General features: G+C 42.4%; 1 protein-coding gene across 13 annotated transcripts in view; it reads left to right on the forward strand.

Moving 5' to 3' along the window:
- The window catches only part of LOC102194232 (peripheral plasma membrane protein CASK-like), a 55,848-nt gene that overhangs the window by 35,508 nt on the left and 3,339 nt on the right, over nt 1-17,001 (forward strand). For 4 of the 13 annotated variants that reach the window (XM_013910298.1, XM_005730947.2, XM_005730948.2 and 1 more), the window contains exons 6-24: nt 1,135-1,237; nt 1,922-2,097; nt 2,679-2,801; nt 3,148-3,231; nt 3,455-3,554; nt 4,464-4,480; nt 7,320-7,445; nt 8,144-8,221; nt 8,323-8,403; nt 10,866-11,054; nt 11,508-11,586; nt 11,836-11,921; nt 12,219-12,287; nt 12,369-12,437; nt 12,560-12,595; nt 12,961-12,999; nt 13,400-13,596; nt 14,816-14,931; nt 16,420-16,500. In XM_013910298.1, the coding sequence (XP_013765752.1) occupies nt 1,135-1,237; nt 1,922-2,097; nt 2,679-2,801; nt 3,148-3,231; nt 3,455-3,554; nt 4,464-4,480; nt 7,320-7,445; nt 8,144-8,221; nt 8,323-8,403; nt 10,866-11,054; nt 11,508-11,586; nt 11,836-11,921; nt 12,219-12,287; nt 12,369-12,437; nt 12,560-12,595; nt 12,961-12,999; nt 13,400-13,596; nt 14,816-14,931; nt 16,420-16,500 (1,849 nt within the window). Of the gene's footprint in view, nt 1-1,134; nt 1,238-1,921; nt 2,098-2,678; nt 2,802-3,147; nt 3,232-3,454; nt 3,555-4,463; nt 4,482-7,319; nt 7,446-8,143; nt 8,222-8,322; nt 8,404-10,865; nt 11,055-11,507; nt 11,587-11,835; nt 11,922-12,218; nt 12,288-12,368; nt 12,438-12,559; nt 12,596-12,960; nt 13,000-13,399; nt 13,597-14,815; nt 14,932-16,419; nt 16,501-17,001 lie in introns of all 13 variants that reach the window. The other 9 variants (XM_005730949.2, XM_013910299.1, XM_005730944.2 and 6 more) reach the window with 8 other exon arrangements.

Genomic DNA, 17,001 nt, shown 5'->3' on the forward strand with positions numbered 1-17,001 from the left:
ACAGTAAGATGAATGTACCTGAGAGGAATACTGCATTTAACAAACATTTGATAACATTTTAAACAAATTTTATTTCCAATTTGCATCCACATCTCTGAAACCCATCATTTCATTTGTTGTCTTTTAAAAAAATTAGGTGTGCAACTTGGATTTATTATTATAAAAGAACAAATATGTGAAACTGTGATGGGAAGCAGTTTTATTACCACTGACACAGAACCCGTGATGGAAAACGTGCCACGCAACAGCGTCCTCGCTGCTCATCAGCCGCTGACATCAGCTGATTAGTTTTCCTCGCAGAAAGCTTTGGGTCATGGCGAGTCGCCGCACTATTTGTCCAGTGAATTAGATATTAAGTAAACTGTCATAACAATTTTGATTAAGCAGTTTTTACAAGTCTGCCGGTGAACGCGGTTGGCTTAATGTCCTTCTCCTTAATAAACTAGCCGTTGTAATTTAGCAGCAGCTATCACGGCACTCGGCAAATATTTTCTTACCTGCCTCTGACCTGCAGTACTAGTCCTGTGTGACTACATGGTGAAGCTTCGGTGTCACCTTTTTCACACAAGCCTAAGTACATACAGTCTCTTTCTTTGTGCTACTTCCAGGCACTTTTCAACTTGTTCTCTAATGTGTGTGTTTCTGTTGTTTTTGTATATATATTAATGTTTGCTATACGTGTACGTGTCTGCCTGTATCCTGCCAAGTTTCTAAAATAAATGAATTAACCAGAATCTAAAAAGCATACTGGAGGGTTAAAAAAGGTCTCTTCAGCTTTGTGAATTACCTCCATTGCTCACTGCTGGAGTCAGTCAACACCGAGCTCTGTAGCACACAAAGTGTGAGACAAAAAATGTGCATCTCCTTTTGAACGCACTGTCAGATTTGTGCAAGCTCAAGTGAAACCAGGGTACACTAACCACCATTTGAACATAATGGAATCTTGCACTCTTGCACAGAGAGCAAAGCAATTCTCTGCAGTGTCTGTGCTTGTGCCTCTTTTATTTTAAAAAAAGTCAGTGTGATTTTTAAAGTCTGCTGGGACTGTCCCGCATCAGTCGGGCCCTAATTGTACCAAGTATTAGCTTGTCGTCATTTGCACTGTGCTGACGCGTGTCTTTCATTCCTGTGCAGCCTCACTGTGTGCTCCTGGCCTCAAAGGAGAACTCTGCTCCAGTGAAACTCGGAGGCTTCGGAGTGGCGATCCAGCTGGGAGAGTCTGGTTTAGTAGCCGGAGGTACAGTGAAACACTTTTCAAGGGTTTTCTTGCATTCCGTGATTACAGGTGGCCCACAAAACAAGTGTAGGTCTTCCCCCACACCTGTGGTTACCAATTATGCAGAAATGACAGCAAAGTGCACCGACTTGTTAATGAGGTAACAGACTTCACGCAGACTAATGCTTACGTATGCAGTCACCTCCATAGTCTCTTTTAAAGGTCGGGTTTTTCCCCCCTTACTGTACGTCTCACTCATACTTACATTCTGTCCACAACCTTAATAATAATGAAATGTAATAGATTTGTTTGTTTCTTTGTAATGTTTCAATAAAAATATCCTACTTAATAAAAACTGCCACGTTATTAGAAACAGGTTTTCACTGGTTGTGGTTTAGGCTGGATTGAGCGAAATGACCAGGCAGTATTTTGGATATGAGTAAGCAGGTCTATGTGGGTCTCCTCGAGCAGCCCTAGTCTGTTCCCACAGTCCAAAGACATGCTCATTAGATGAATCACAACATGTAACTGTCTGAGCTATCCACGCTGACTCTCTCGTATTGGATTGTGAGATATTCTCCAAGCAGCAGCGCTCTAAAAAAAAAGAGCACGGGACGGGCTTGTTTAAATGTGTTTTAAATAATAATAAAAAGTTCATCATGAAAGTGTATCAGCGTAGTGTATGAAATTTATCTCTTTCCTCAGGTCGAGTGGGCACGCCCCACTTCATGGCCCCAGAGGTGGTGAAAAGGGAGCCTTATGGCAAACCGGTAGATGTGTGGGGATGTGGAGTGATCCTCTTCATTCTGCTGTCCGGCTGCCTGCCTTTCTACGGCACCAAGGAGCGCTTGTTTGAGGCTATCATCAAAGGGAAATACAAGGTAGGCGCTAAATGCCAAAACGGCCTGTGCTTTGGCCCTGAGGCTCAGACTGAACTGTGCTGTTTTGCATGTTAGATACAAAGTTGAGGTCTTGGATTACAGGAACTGAATGCAGTGCTTTTACCACATCACTTCAGAACTTCAAATTGCGGCCTGCCTTTCCTCTCCCCCCCCGGTGTCTTCAGCTTTTCCTCTCACACAACAAGAATGTGAGAGGTGATGAATAAAGTGACTGTATCAGCAGAAAAAAACTAAGATAAAGGTCTGATGAATTATCTGCTTTCAGCAGAGTATGAGTTTCCTGTTTGGTGCACTAATCTGTAGCAGATGCAGTCGCAGTGTGCAGAGTGATGGACAACACCGTTGCTATCTTCCATCAAGCTGCTGCCAAAAAAAACAAACTGTAAAACAATGAAGCAAACCACCGAAACATTTTGCACAACAGTGGGGAGAAAAATGATGTGGGTTTATTTATGAAGCATTAAATGGTGTGTAATTTGTCCTTGGATCTTTAATTACTGCCAGATTCGGCTGCCATCCTGGCTACTTCACGCGTTTCTGAATATTTCTCTGGGTTTCAGATGAACCCCCGCCAGTGGGCTCACATCTCTGAGAGCGCCAAGGACCTGGTGAGGCGCATGCTGATGCTTGACCCTGCTGAGAGAATCACTGTCTATGAGGCTCTCAACCACCCCTGGCTGAAGGCAAGATCACAAGACACACACACACATGCACATACGGCTAACATTCAAATTAACTGAATGCAAATAAAAATACTCTCACTTCACATCTCTGCAGCTGTAGGAGGTTAGTGTTGTTTGATTTCCTCTTTACTATTTTAAAAACCCAGAAACGGGCGTGAATATTTGTTGCCTGCTGTAAATGTTTTCGCAAGCTCAAATTCACCTTTACACCACTGGCCTGACTGATGTTAACTCAAGCACACTTCCTTTTGCTCAGAACCACAGCTCTGCTTTCACATCCGTTCACTGTCTCTGTGCGAGCGCTAATGTCCTTCATCTTTATGCCTGTGATTCCCAATAAATGCAGGAGAGGGACAGGTATGCCTACAAGATCCACCTGCCCGAAACAGTTGAGCAGCTGAGAAAGTTCAACGCCAGGAGGAAGCTGAAGGTTAGCGCAGTGTTATTAGACTCCAAGAGGAAAGGTTTCGGTGTGAGAGGAAGTCTCTCCACATCCCCTCTGTGCAGATGTTTCTAATGACCCAGATTAAGCTGCTGGCAGAATTTTTACTCTCATCTCAACCTTTTAAACACTTTAAACTCTTATATATAACATCTATTTATATACGTATATTTCACTTAATATCCATGTTACCCCCTACTCTCTGTCCCAGGGTGCAGTGCTGGCTGCTGTTTCCAGCCACAAGTTTAATTCCTACTATGGTGACCCCCCTGAGGAGCTCCATGATTTCTCAGATGATCCCACCTCCTCAGGTAACTGTCAGGCAGACTTTTTCCTCTAAATGTGTTTGCAACAGGGAGACGCAGGTATTAGATTGTTTGTGTGCATGACAAAGAGCCTAAAAGAAGTGAAAAGCATGCTGCATTAATTCAAATATAACCTGAAGGACAGCGAAATGGTGTTGATTACAGTAAGGTTATTTTAATGGATGGATTAAATTATTGAAACCCTCTTTAAAAGTGTTCAGTGTGTGCATGTTGCGCAACAGAAGATGATCACAATTGCTTTCTAGCTCTGTTTGTGCTCACGTGGTTTCTATTCTGGTGTCTTTGTGAAAAGCAGCTGTCGATGCACAGCTTCCCTGTTTAATGAACACATTTCCCAACAGCAGCCTCACTTCCCTGTCTCAGCGTTACACTTTCACTTCTGCTGTTGAGAAGACTGCAGGCCGTGCCGGCCAGAGCTGAGCAACACAACGAAACTCGACCCAGTTCTAAACGATAGAAACCGAGTGCGTTTCAGTGTCAGCTAATCAGCGGGATCAGCCTAATTAACCTGTTTTGTTTATTTATTCATTTATTTAATTATTTATTTTCCCCCCGAATTTGTGCTGTAAAAGCAGCTGCTGCAGCCGCGTGGACTCGTATGTCCGTTGTGCTGAGGCTGGCAGTCTGCTGCAGTCATGCTTCCTGGTGACTGTTTTATTTTTGCAGCTGTGTTGCTTCAGACATGTTGCTCGACTAGACGTGTTGCGTTGTAGATCCCTGCAGCAGCTCGGCAGACTTTGTCCAGATTTAGCTGCTTTTGCTGATTCTCTCTGTCTGCCGTAGCTGCGTTTTGTTTTTTGTTCTTCTCTGCAGCCGTAGTTGCTTTTAAACCTCCTCTAATCTCAGCTTCTCTTTCTTTGGTGTTGTTTTCTCCTTCTGCTGTGCTGTCTCTAGGACTGCTAGCTGCTGAAAGTACGTATACCCCCTCCTCTTACCCCCTCCACACTCATAGATTGTGGATGTGATATCACCATGACATCACTTGCTCTGTAGTTGCATTTCTCCCATGTGTTGAATGATGTGGGTATTAATCCTCCATGCCTCTGTCTCCTCTGCTGTCCCCTCTTTAAAGAACTTATTTTGCTCTGGTGTGTGTTTATTCTGACTGCTTCCTTTTGACTTGTGAAGATGAAACACATGCATCTCCATTATTGTGGCAACGTGAAGCTTTGACAACCAGATTAAGACGTGCTGATGAGTAGTTTGTGCAGTGAGCAAAAACAAAAGTAAAGACGATAAGATGCTTGCATCCTCAGTGTCCTGACTAACAATAAGATCTTTTATCTCCACTTTTCAGAGCGAGCTGCTTTTTACTGGTGCTCACAGCTTCCTGTAAACCACTTTGTCTCCCAAATTTATGCTGGTAACTAAAGGGCACTTATTGTGCTCTAGATAGACAGATTTATTTATCTTTTTTACACAAAGGTCATTCTTGAACTTAGATGCTGCTCTGATAGAGGTCAAGAATAAAAATATGAAATGAATAAACTAGTTCCCATTTAAATGATTACTCATTACACTATCATAGCATTTTTGACTACTTCTAGCTGCGTTTGTAAACTAAACATCATTGTCTTCATGCACTAATAAATCAGCCTTTAATTGCTGTGTACAGGCCTTTACGCACCGAGCGTGTTTCGATAAAAACAACATGAAATTCAGAATTCTTTTGCATGCGTGAGCTTGTGGAAAAAAAAAAGAAAGAAAAGAAATCCACATCAAGCAGTGATGAGCTTGTATGGATGTTTCTAAACAAGGAAAGGAAGTAGTGGTGTGCGATACTGAATATTTTGGTATCGATCCGACAACAAGTAAATACGGGCCAGTGTCGCCTATAGCGATACTTTTCGATAAATAAGGTGGATGCGTCATTGAATCGCTAAATTTCAATTAGTTTTCATGACCTTAAGTGTTTTTGTGATGTTTCCTTTTTTATTATTAAATAGTTTAAACCCAGGACATAATTAGGACATAGTTTATAATTAAATAGAAAATGAATATAATCAAATTTTTTTTTTTTTTTTGAAAAATCTTAAATAAAAAGTGCTCGCAAACCAGTAAACCAATTAAAAGTGCTGTTGAGAAACTATAATACAAAAATGACAATTAAAATTCTCAACAACAAAAACAACAACTGGTGAAAATATAAATAATATGTAAACAACTTAACAAGCGTCTAAGTCAGCAACAGGAGAGTGTGCCTGCTCTGCGCTCACACAGGAGCGGCGAATCTGGCGACCTGGCTGTTTGGTCTTTGCCAAAACCACAGCACTGCAAACAAGAGCGGAACTTAAAGTAAAGAATCGATCTCACCCGGTTGGTATCAATCCGATACCGACTTGGTATCGAAACAATCGATATTTGAGTTCGAATCAAAGTTCAAATTCGAAGTTCTGCTTGGTCAGATCGGTCTGTTCACATTTGAAAAACCAGGAAAAAAAGAACTCGATCTGCAGATTATTGAGCATAATTGTGCGATTAGTGTGAACAGCTGCAATTAGAACATACGAGTCCAAAAAAAACTTTTTAAAACACATGCGATATTCACACAGTCCACCACGTCCGGTGTGTAAAGGCCTCACGTTTTGAAGTGTTGTATTCTCTTCTTTAAATCTTTAGCCTTTTATAACATTATGACTCACCGGTTATTTTTATATAATAGAGTGTGAGAGCTCTTTAAAGTTGAAGAAAGAGCTCTCACTAAAATGTGCTAAAAAAGAGGAAGTTTTTAACAGCTTAAACTCTCCTCTGCTGGATCTTTCATACATCACAGAACTCCCGATTAGCCCTCTGTTCGTCAGTTATTGCACATATTTAGAACAAAGTCTTTCGCGTATTTTCTTCAGCTCAGCTTTAGTTTTTTAGGCTTCTTTTTGTAGGTTTCCTTCATAACTGAGCAAAACAGGCTCAAGCTCCTCTAAAACAAAGCTTCACTTATAGTAAACCGCCTCAAGTCTGCAAGTCTGAATAATTAACTGTTTATTAAATTAAGATGTAATTTTAATCTTTATGTAATCTTTATCTTTATAAAGGACAGAAGTCGTGTCTTGGCCTCGCAGGCTTTGTCAAACTGTGAGCTGAAGTGTTACTGAGTTAAATTGGTGACACTTTTGTGGTTTCACTTAAGGCGTGATCTTTCTGAGCCTTTTTAAACTTTGTTTCTCTCTCACACACAGTTCATGTTTACACGGCCTGAGAAGAATTTTAATAACGTTGTGTGTCAGATTGTAATTCTCTCCCTGCTGCGTTTTTGTTTTTTTTGTTTTCCTTGGGAGTGCTGCTCCTCGTCATCCACACTGTGACTTTTTGAACTGACTTTCTTCTGATGTATTGATGCCATGTACCGCTGTTTCTCTGGTTTTGCTGCATGTGTGGGCGATGCAGCAGGTACTTGGGGTTCAATAGTTCTGAGTGTTTGTGTGTATGTGTGTGTGTGTGTGTGTGTGTATTCCAGTGTTTTCACTTGTACTGTTTGTGATTTTCTTTTTTCTTTCTTTCTTTTTTTTTTGGGGTTATTTGTGGAATTTGTTGTTTTTATTTTGTTTGTGTTTTTGCCTGTTTCTGGTAGTGTGTCATGTTCAGTGTTTGCATTTTGTGTAGTGTTGAAGAGACTGCTTTGTGTACTTGTGAATGTTTGTGTAATTATGAGTGAGTGTATATTTGGAGTGTGTAACGTAACAATGTGTGTGTATGTGTGTGTGTGTGTGTGTGTGTGTGTGTGTGTGTGTGTGTGTGTGTGTGTGTGTGTGTACAGGGGCAGTATCACAGGTTTTGGACAGTCTAGAGGAGATCCATGCATTGACAGACTGCAGTGAGAAAGATATGGACTTCCTGCACAGTGTCTTCCAGGACCAGCACCTCCACACTCTGTTAGATGTGAGTAAACGCTTCCTCTGCAGTATCTAAAGTATCCAGTAGGTGCCATGACAAATCAACAATACATTGTTCCCTCGTTTATCGCAGAAATTACGTTCTAAAAATAACCCGCGATAGGTGAAATCTGCGAAGTAGCCAGCTTTATTTTTTTCCAACTATTATAGATGTTTTAAGGCTGTAAAACCCCTCACTACACACTTTATACACTTTTCTCAGAGAGGCATGAGCATTTTGACACTTTTCTCTCTTGTTTAAACACTCTCAAAGTTCAAACCTTCGTAGAAGAATAAGTCCAGCGATTGCTTTTGATGCTGCAAAACGTTTCATGGACATTGTTGTGTTTGTTGGGGAAAACTTACAAACATACAGTACAGCATTTCAGAGTCACGCTGCTAGCGATCGAAGATTTATGTAAATTTGACAAGCTGAACGCATTCTGTACTGTACGGGAGACACAGCACGGAGGAGATTGATTGACAATGGCCTACAGCCAATCAGGATGCTGAACACAATGCGCTGTAATAAAAAAAAGCACAAAAAAAAATCCATGAAATAGCGAGGCTGCAAAATGTGAACCGCGTTATAGCGAGGGACCACTGTAAACCACATGTATGCTCCACACGGCTCCTTGGGCTTTCCATCTTTGCTTGCATTATCTCCTGAATGTCATGAGCTGTTTGCTGTTGCTGTTATTTCAGCTTTATGACAAAATCAACACCAGGTCGTCCCCTCAGATCAGAAATCCTCCAAGTGACGGAGTGCAGAGAGCCAAAGAGGTGAGGAAATCTAAAAATAAAAATGTCTTCTAAATTCTCTGAAGTGTAGCTTATAGATCGTCTTCACGAGCTCGCCTCTAAAAGTTTATTTTCCTCTGCAGGTACTGGAAACCATCTCCTGTTACCCAGAGAATATGGAGGCCAAGGAGCTCAGGAGGATCCTCACACAGCCACACTTCATGGTGGGATATACGGCAGCACACTCATTCTTAATCTAGGAATTGGGATTACAGCCTTCTGTGTCAGAAGTTGGGTCCTTTTGTCAGCCCACATAACTCCCTGGACTACAAATCTGCTTAGCACCTGAGCTTTTGGTGAGCGCTCGCACAGGAAAGGCACAGACAGCAGAGCTGAAGAGAGCATGTACTAAAGGGCTTCCACCTGCAAGCAGTGCCGATACTTTGGCTTTGCATCAGCTAGACTATCGTCAGATGATTCTAGCGGCCAGTACAAACCAGAGATGAAGGGATGCCGAGGATACCGATGAAAGACCTGGAAGATAGAAACTGAGCTAGAAGAAGTTAGTGGTGGCGTTCATGTAAAGGTACTGAGGTTCTAGTCGAGAGTAGCTTTGTATTAAACAAAGTATTTAAGTCAGAATAGGGTTGTTTTTACTGTGTGTGTGTGTGTGTGTGTGTGTGTGTGTGTGTGTGTGTGTGTGTATTGCTATCCACAGCAGCTAGCTGTAGGATGGTACTGCTGTTCTGTATCTGGGTTAGAAACATAAGAAGCCGAGCTGTTTGTGTGTCTCTCTGCTGAATCGGTATGTGACACTTAACTGCAGCTGTCATGCTTTAAGTTTGGTTCAATCCAATTAGCCTGTCCTGCACCCTGACCTGACTGCCTGCTTAATCCTGCCACAGACATTTAACTGTGCTGCTAGCAGAAATGGTGTGAAGGGGCTTAGTGTGGCAGCACATGGGGCAGAAAACGCCTTTGAGTTTTTTCCTCTGAGCTGTATGATTTTAGTAATCACTTCAGTTATGAAGTAGTGATGGAAGGACATGTTTTGTTCCCTTTAATTATGGACTTAAGCGGTGAGGATTCAGGGGGATTCGGCATCAAACATTTAGTCCATTGTTGACGTGTCCTGTAAATGCGCGCTAACGTCTTTGTTATTAGTTGTTCTTTTCAGCTGCTCTCTTTGCTGCAAGTCAAAAACCTTTAGTGCCAGCTGTTCCAAAGCTCCCTGACTGTCATGCATCATCAGTGTACATGCTGTCGCTCTGATGAGCAGCTGTGATCATTTGGCAAGCTGGGCTGGTGGATGTTTAAAAAAAAAACAAAAACCCAAAAAAACCCCTGTGTGTCAGTGACATGATTAGTGCCCAAAGAGGATTAGTGTAAGCCACACTCTCTTCACACTCGTACAAAAACACTGTGCGTGCTCACACGTACCTTCTCTTGACAGGGATTTGCAGCATGTTTTGTTGGCCAGCTTGAACCAATATTTTCTGCCTCAGCACTGACACAAAAACCGCACCCAGAAAGAATAACCCTAAAACAGCATGGCATTAATAGCCACGTATCTATAGGGCCCACACACACTGGGGTCCTTTAAAGAAAAAGGAGAATTGCTGCCTTGTTGTTGTGCTTCTGCACATCAGTCTCAGTTTGTCTGTCTAGATCAGGGACGTCAAACTCATTTTATATCGTGGGCCAGATGCCTAAGTGGGCAGACCAGTGAAACCCCTGTCAGTGTAAGGAACTTTAATTACACATTTAATCCCAGAGATGTCTTAATATGAGAAAAAGAAATGCGATTTTTATCTCAGATTTTCAACATGGTAAAGAAATGCTGTAGTTAATGGAAGAAATCCGTCAGCATGAATCTTAAATGGAAACAAACGTGTTTAACATCATTTCATTTGAATTTTCATTGGCCCTTTACTCTGGTGTAGCATTAATGGCTTTATCTTTATGAGTGAAGGTAAAGCTGTTAAAAGTCCAAAATGTACGACTTCCTTCACTTTTTCCATTGCTGTCCAGCATTAGAGTCTCTGCTGGGCCAATTCTGGCTACTGGGCCTCATGTTTGACACCTGTGGTCTTGATGAATCTAATATATGAAAGATTTGTGAAGTAATTTAATAGGTGGATACCAGAGAGTCAGCTTCTCCACCTCTTAGTTAAGGTGATGTTTTTAAAGGGCACGCTGATGCAGTGAAGTTAGTCTTTGACCTATGAGACAGATTTGTAAAATGTCATGATTTGCAAATGTTATATTTTTAGGTTAGCTTTTTGTTGAGATCACAATGACCTTTTTTTTTTTAAACCACCTTACTGTAATTAGTTCATCCTTGAGTTCAGTATTTGTCACATGTAGAAATTCCCTTAAAGGTTTTGATGTCATAAAGAACACAAATGAGCAACATGTATTTATAAAGTGCCGTCACAGACAGGAGTACCAAAGTGTTTCACAGAAAATACCTGAAAATGAAACTTTCACAGAGCGAGGCGAGCAGACAGCTCAAAAACATGCTGCTGAAAATAAAGCTTCTCTTTATTTTTACTCTCGGTTAACCCCCTTGCAGGGTGAAAGAGAAAATATACAAATAAACAAGGCAGACCAATACACACCACCATCCAAAACAGGGAAGAGCTCTCATCGTCTGCAAGTCTTAACACTGAGTGTTTGTGTCCAGGCTCTGCTGCAGACCCACGATGTGGTGGCACACGAGGTGTACAGCGACGAGGCGTTGAGGGTGACTCCCCCGCCTACTTCACCGTACCTGAACGGAGACTCCCCAGACAGCACCAACGGAGACATGGACTTGGAAAATGTCACCAGGGTTCGGCTGGTTCAGTTTCAGAAGAACACAGATGAGCCCATGGTGTGTGCAGGAAGCTCACATTTCAGAAACCTACAGTTAAAACCTTTTTTATGTCAACAACAGTGGAACTAAATTAGCTACAGCTACTGCGATTATGTGGTTCAGCATTATTTCTAATAGAAGAGTATAATGGTGGGTGTGGCACAGAGGCTAATGAAAACGCTGTCATCTGGACATTAGCAGCGTCTTTGTCCTGTCTTCTTCCCCTCACCCCCAACTGGCCGCGGCAGATAGCCGCCCTGGAGGTTCCTTGCTGTTAAAAGGGAGTTTTTCCTTTCCACTGTCGCCAAAGCACTTCCTCCTATAATTGTAGGTTTTCTTTGTAGTATCGTAAGGTCTTTACCTTACAATATAAAGTGCTTTGAGTCAGCTGTTCTTGCGCTTTGGTGCTATGTAAATAAACTTGAATTGAAAAAACTGAATAGTTATGCGCTGACCCTGTGTCTGTTCCAGGGCATTACTCTGAAAATGAACGACCTCAACCACTGCATTGTGGCCCGCATCATGCATGGTGGGATGATCCATCGACAAGGTAAATCATGTCATATGTGATGACATTTAAAATGTCCTCATTCGTCTAGTAAGTGTTGTGAGTAACAAAGTGTGAGAGTTCTTATGTTGTACTCTCACATTGGAGTGATTTCTGGTAATGTGACACAACGCGACTCTACGTTGGCTGGGCTCTCGGGTGTTCCTAGTCTCTGCTTTGTGAAATACTGATGTCTCAACACCCACGAGCCTCGTTTGTAACCTTTATTAATTCATTCTTTCTGCACTTCAGGGACTCTGCATGTAGGAGATGAGATCCGGGAGATTAATGGCATCAGCGTTGCTAATCAGACGGTAGAACAGCTCCAGAAGATGCTGGTAGGTCACACCAGCTCTGAGCAGGCAGTTTTTCAGCTGATATCACTGCATTTGTTTGAATTTATTCAGCATGTTAAAGATGTAATGTTAGTGATGTATTGTACCAAAAGATGGCATCAAGTAGCATCATTATTAGTGCCTGAGTATTAATAACATTTAAAACTGTTTACTTCTAATGTCCAAAAAACTACTAGGGGACACTAGAAATAGGGGGTGAATAAAAGCAACAGTGGTCCCTCTGTGATTGAACTATTGTAATGGTTCAAGATTTTTAAAAAATGCTCTTCGTCTCCACAGAGAGAGATGAGGGGAAGCATCACCTTCAAGATTGTGCCCAGTTACCGATCCCAGTCAATGTCTTGTGAGGTACAAAACTATCAGTGCACACATTTTGTTTCACGTGCATTGTGGGGAATTAAATCCTTAGGTTTCTATATCCCGTTGCAGAAAGAGTCTCCGGATTTATCTCGACAGTCACCTGCAAATGGTCATGCTAGTGTGACCAGCTCCATCCTGGTACGTTCAGCGTAACGGTGACCAAAAGTGAAAGCTCATAGCAACAAATCGTCTTGATAATGGATCTGGATTAAGATCGTTCTCTTAAAATACTAAAAGTCTCTTTGTGTGTTGCCAAATAGGACCTGCCATCGACTATTCAGCCTAAAGGCCGTCAGGTAAGATTTCCTAACTGTTTACACCACACGTGCACTCCCCCGATGCAACGGTGTGCTTACACAGCATGTATGTACCTACATCACTCGTGTTTCCCCCCTTCGCATTCCACCTGTTCTGATTACAGTCTTGGTCTTCACTGTAGGGCCTCCATCAGAGAGAGAGAGCACATACTATAGAACAAAAGTTGTCATTTATATCCTCTGCATGATAAAGTCCATCATCACACACACACACATGTATATAAAATGCAGCACAAACTTTGTATTTTTGTATGGGTTCCTCATAACCTTTTTCTTGACTCCCCCCGACATTTTCTACTGCATGATATACTGTATGTGTGTGTGTGATGCTCTCAACCCCATAGATCTGCAGACCTGCTATCAAGGACAAATTGTCCATCAAGGTAAGATGGAGCTTGGTGGACCCTCCGTAGAAGTAGACTCTCAGCCCTCCCCTCCCTGCCCCGCAAAGTTTGGTTCCTCATCGTAATGGTGCTTAGATCCCATGTGTGCTGTCAAAGCTTAGGCTTCATAATAGTTCATCAGTAGAGAGAATATGGATGTATGTGCACAAGCCAACGAATCCAGCCGCAGGCAGAGACGCAGCAAAGCTCTTTGTTCGATCACGTTAGTCCCGCTGTTCATCAGTCTGAGTGTTTGTGCTTTTTCCTGCTCTGGCTTTTGTACTGCTGTCTTATTTCTGACTACTTGCCAGTGTAGCAGCCGGTCTCTTCATAAGGGCAGCTTGCCTTGTCGTCCTCTCCTCACCTAATGTATGCTTTTCTCACTGTTCTGCACCTACAGATTTATGTACGCGCTCAATTTGAGTACGACCCGGCAAAAGACGACCTCATCCCATGCAAGGAAGCCGGCATCCGCTTCCGCGTAGGTGACATCATTCAGATCATCTCCAAGGATGACCACAACTGGTGGCAAGGAAAGCTGGAGAACACCAAGAATGGCACAGCCGGACTCATCCCCTCACCTGAACTGCAGGAATGGTGAGTGCAGCAAACATTCAACGCCAGTTTGAAGCTAAAACTGTAGCAAGTCTTAGCTGTTGTGGAGTTTTCTGATGAAGTTAGTGGAGGGCTGCTAAATAGTAAAAATATCCAGACCATCCTGAGTGATTACAGATGCACCTCTAATAACATGACAGCTGGTGATTGTGTAGAAGAAACATGGTTCTGAAGGATGACTTCACAGATGCGCTTACAGTACAAATGTACTTAGACTACTGTTCTTGCTGTACTCATGCTGTGTAGTACAACTATGGAAAACTAGGCACTCTATCTTTGTAATGTTCTTGTTATTTAAAGACAAACTCGGGAACAGAAATCCTGTTATCTGGGGACCGAGAGCTTAGTTTACTACTCCCCTGCAGCAGCACATGAGCCAGTTCTGCACCTGCTGGATTCAGCCTGGCCTCTGCGCTCCTGTGTGGATGCAGAATGCCACAGTGAGCTGGCCACACAGAAGGAAAACAGGCAGGAAGAGACGGGCTGGCCGGTTAGCAGCGATTAGCCTTTGAAAATAAGGAGTGTGTTTGTGTGAATCCCAGACTGCATTGACGAGAACATTAAAATGTAAATCTGACAGCCTTTATATGTTAAATGTGCGCTGTGAGTGGTATTAACATTGTACTAACAATAAGAATGATTGGTCCTTCTTCCACTGACCTACATTTTACAACCTGGGCCTGAGTAAATTTCAGTGTTTTGCTTCCTGTTGTGTTTGCTGTGGTTAGTGATGGCATTACATGCCCGAGTTCATCTGAACCACACTTGTCAAGTAGCCAGGGCACGGTAGGCAGTCACCACACAAGTTCACAAATATGCACGCTGTCGATCACAAAGATCAAAATACAAGTTTGTAGTTTAAAATAAAAATGCATATCAGTGACTGAAGCTTTTTATTTTAAAACACACCTTATTATGTTGGCCATGAAGTCTTTGTGAAGCCAGGCACCCCTGCCAGGATTCAAGCCTGCAACTAACCAGTATCCTAGAGGGGGATGGAGGTAGCTTCACAACATTAGTCCCTCCACCATAATGCTGGTGCTTGTGTCAGTGTGCATAAATAAATGTAAAGCAGGGTAAAAGTTATTTTGAATGATTCCCCTCTGCATTATTGTAAAATGCTAAATTCCTTCTACACTCACATGCTGACATTTACCTTTGGTCACATGTGGCCATTCAACAGTGCATGTGTTGCTTTCAGGCGTGTGGCATGTATAGCAATGGAGAAGACCAAACAGGAACAGCAGGCCAGCTGTACCTGGTTTGGCAAGAAGAAGAAACAGTACAAAGACAAATACCTGGCCAAGCACAACGCAGGTAAGCCAACAAGTCACACTAACACTCACTCACTGTAAGCAGGTAACTTGACCGCTCACTAATGCAGAACTGTAATATGACCCTAAGTAGGGGTTGCAGTGGTGATGGTGACAGGAACTAGTCCCAGATATTGTCAAGTCCTGTCAGGCAGCCTGGCAGTGAAGCCTTTTCACTAAAACAAGAATATTTTTTGAGGTCTTTGATTCATGAGCAAAGGTTTAATAGCTATCAAGTATTGCTGTACTCAAGTACCTGTTCTTATTCATTCATTTATATAACTAAGCTACATTGTCTGAACTGTTTTCCTATATCTCCTTGATAATGTGCAGTAGATGAATAAATGTGCAGTCACAATCTTAATATCTTGTTTGGGCAATAAAAAGGAAGTACTGTGACACATGTCCTTTCAACTGAAGTGATGAAGACTATTGCTAACCTTGTAACGGCACTGTTGCCCCTGTTGTAGTGACTGTAGATGATCCTGTATGTGTAACTGTTGCATGTCTGTTGCCTTTTCCCTCTGACAGACCTCTTCTGCTGCCGTCTCAATTTGACCTCATTTTCAGTGACTAACAGCTCTGTTAACAAGTTTTGTTATGGTGGTTTTTGTTTGATTTGTCTTCTTTTATGGTGTCTTTTTATTAACCCTTCCGCTCCCACCCTTTGTCCATATTTCATGCTGTCTCTTACCCAATGACATGGCTGCATGTAAGTAACTCCAGAGAGCTGGCATCCAGCTTCTACGTATTTCTTCCTTCTCTCTGCTTTCATGCCTCGTCCTCTTCCTGATGTCTCCTTGACTTTTGAATGACAGCGGCTTTGTCAGACTTGTTATGAGCTGCTCTGGTTTGTAATTCAGATTAAAGAGATGTTAGTCAGCTTGATTCAGTTTTTCTGTTTTACCAAGGTTAGTGCAAATAAGTAGGTTTTAATGCTTTCTCGAGGCATTCGACCTTCATCGGGTGTGCCTGTTTGAATGAGCAGTTGGTGTACATTATGGCGGCATTTGAATAATTCAAACCCGCCTGACTGAGAATCCCAGGTTTGATTTATGCCACAGGGACAAAACATTGGAATGAATGTTAATCTCATTAGCATCAGCATTGCATGTGTTCCCTTAGACACCTTATTAGGCACACCCATCTGACAGCACAGTGATCTGAAAAGAGCCCTGTGATACATTCTGCTTCATGAAGGCTGGAGTTTTACAAAAGGTGTTGCTTCATATAAAGTTAGGAGCAACATACCCTTGTACAGTGGCAACATGAGGTTTGATGAAGCAGGATTTATTGAAGGGCTGCTGTGTTTTGTCATGCCTACCAGAGAGAACAAGGCATTCATTTGTTAAGCACACGCTTCAAAATTCATCTATGGAGTTCATTTTATACGCTAAAACATGTTTAAGTAGTTCATACTGTCCATTATAATTAGCATGTAACGCATGCCCTCTTCATACTTATAGCTAATCCTGTTTATTCTCTGATGCAGTGTTTGATCAACTAGATCTGGTGACATATGAGGAGGTGGTTAAACTGCCGTCATTTAAGAGAAAAACGCTGGTTTTACTTGGTAAGTAAACACAGAAAAGCAAATGACTACAACTACAAACCGTGCAGCCTGCACGACTGGCCCGTTCAGTAGCTCTTCTGCTTTTCAAGATAGTTGCACATCAGGTTGTGCCGTAAGGCTTTCCGAGGGGTTTGTGGTTACAGCGTGCCTACGGTGTCGATTTAACAGAGTATAAATCCACTGTAAGTTGGTGTCCCAGGTGGAGGAGTTTAAGTATAGCTAACTTGTTCACAAGTGAGGCAAGAAAGGGGCTAGAGGCTGACGGTGGGATTAGTGCAGTGTCTGCAGTTATGCAGATGCTGCACTGGTCTGTTGCGGTGAAGAGAGCTCAAATTACAGCTACATCTCCATCCTAACCTTTGACCAAAGGCTGCAGGTTAGGTCATTTTGGAGGGACTAAGAGTAGAACTACTGCTGCTGCCTGAGAGGAGCCAGTTAGGTGTTTGGGTTTCTGATTGAGAGTAGACCGGGGGCAAGAGGCGCTGCCCTCAAAACCAGATA

Source organism: Pundamilia nyererei, unplaced genomic scaffold, assembly GCF_000239375.1.
Source record: "Pundamilia nyererei isolate P.nyererei 1_Seehausen unplaced genomic scaffold, PunNye1.0 scaffold00040, whole genome shotgun sequence".
Taxonomy (NCBI): Eukaryota; Metazoa; Chordata; class Actinopteri; order Cichliformes; family Cichlidae; genus Pundamilia; species Pundamilia nyererei.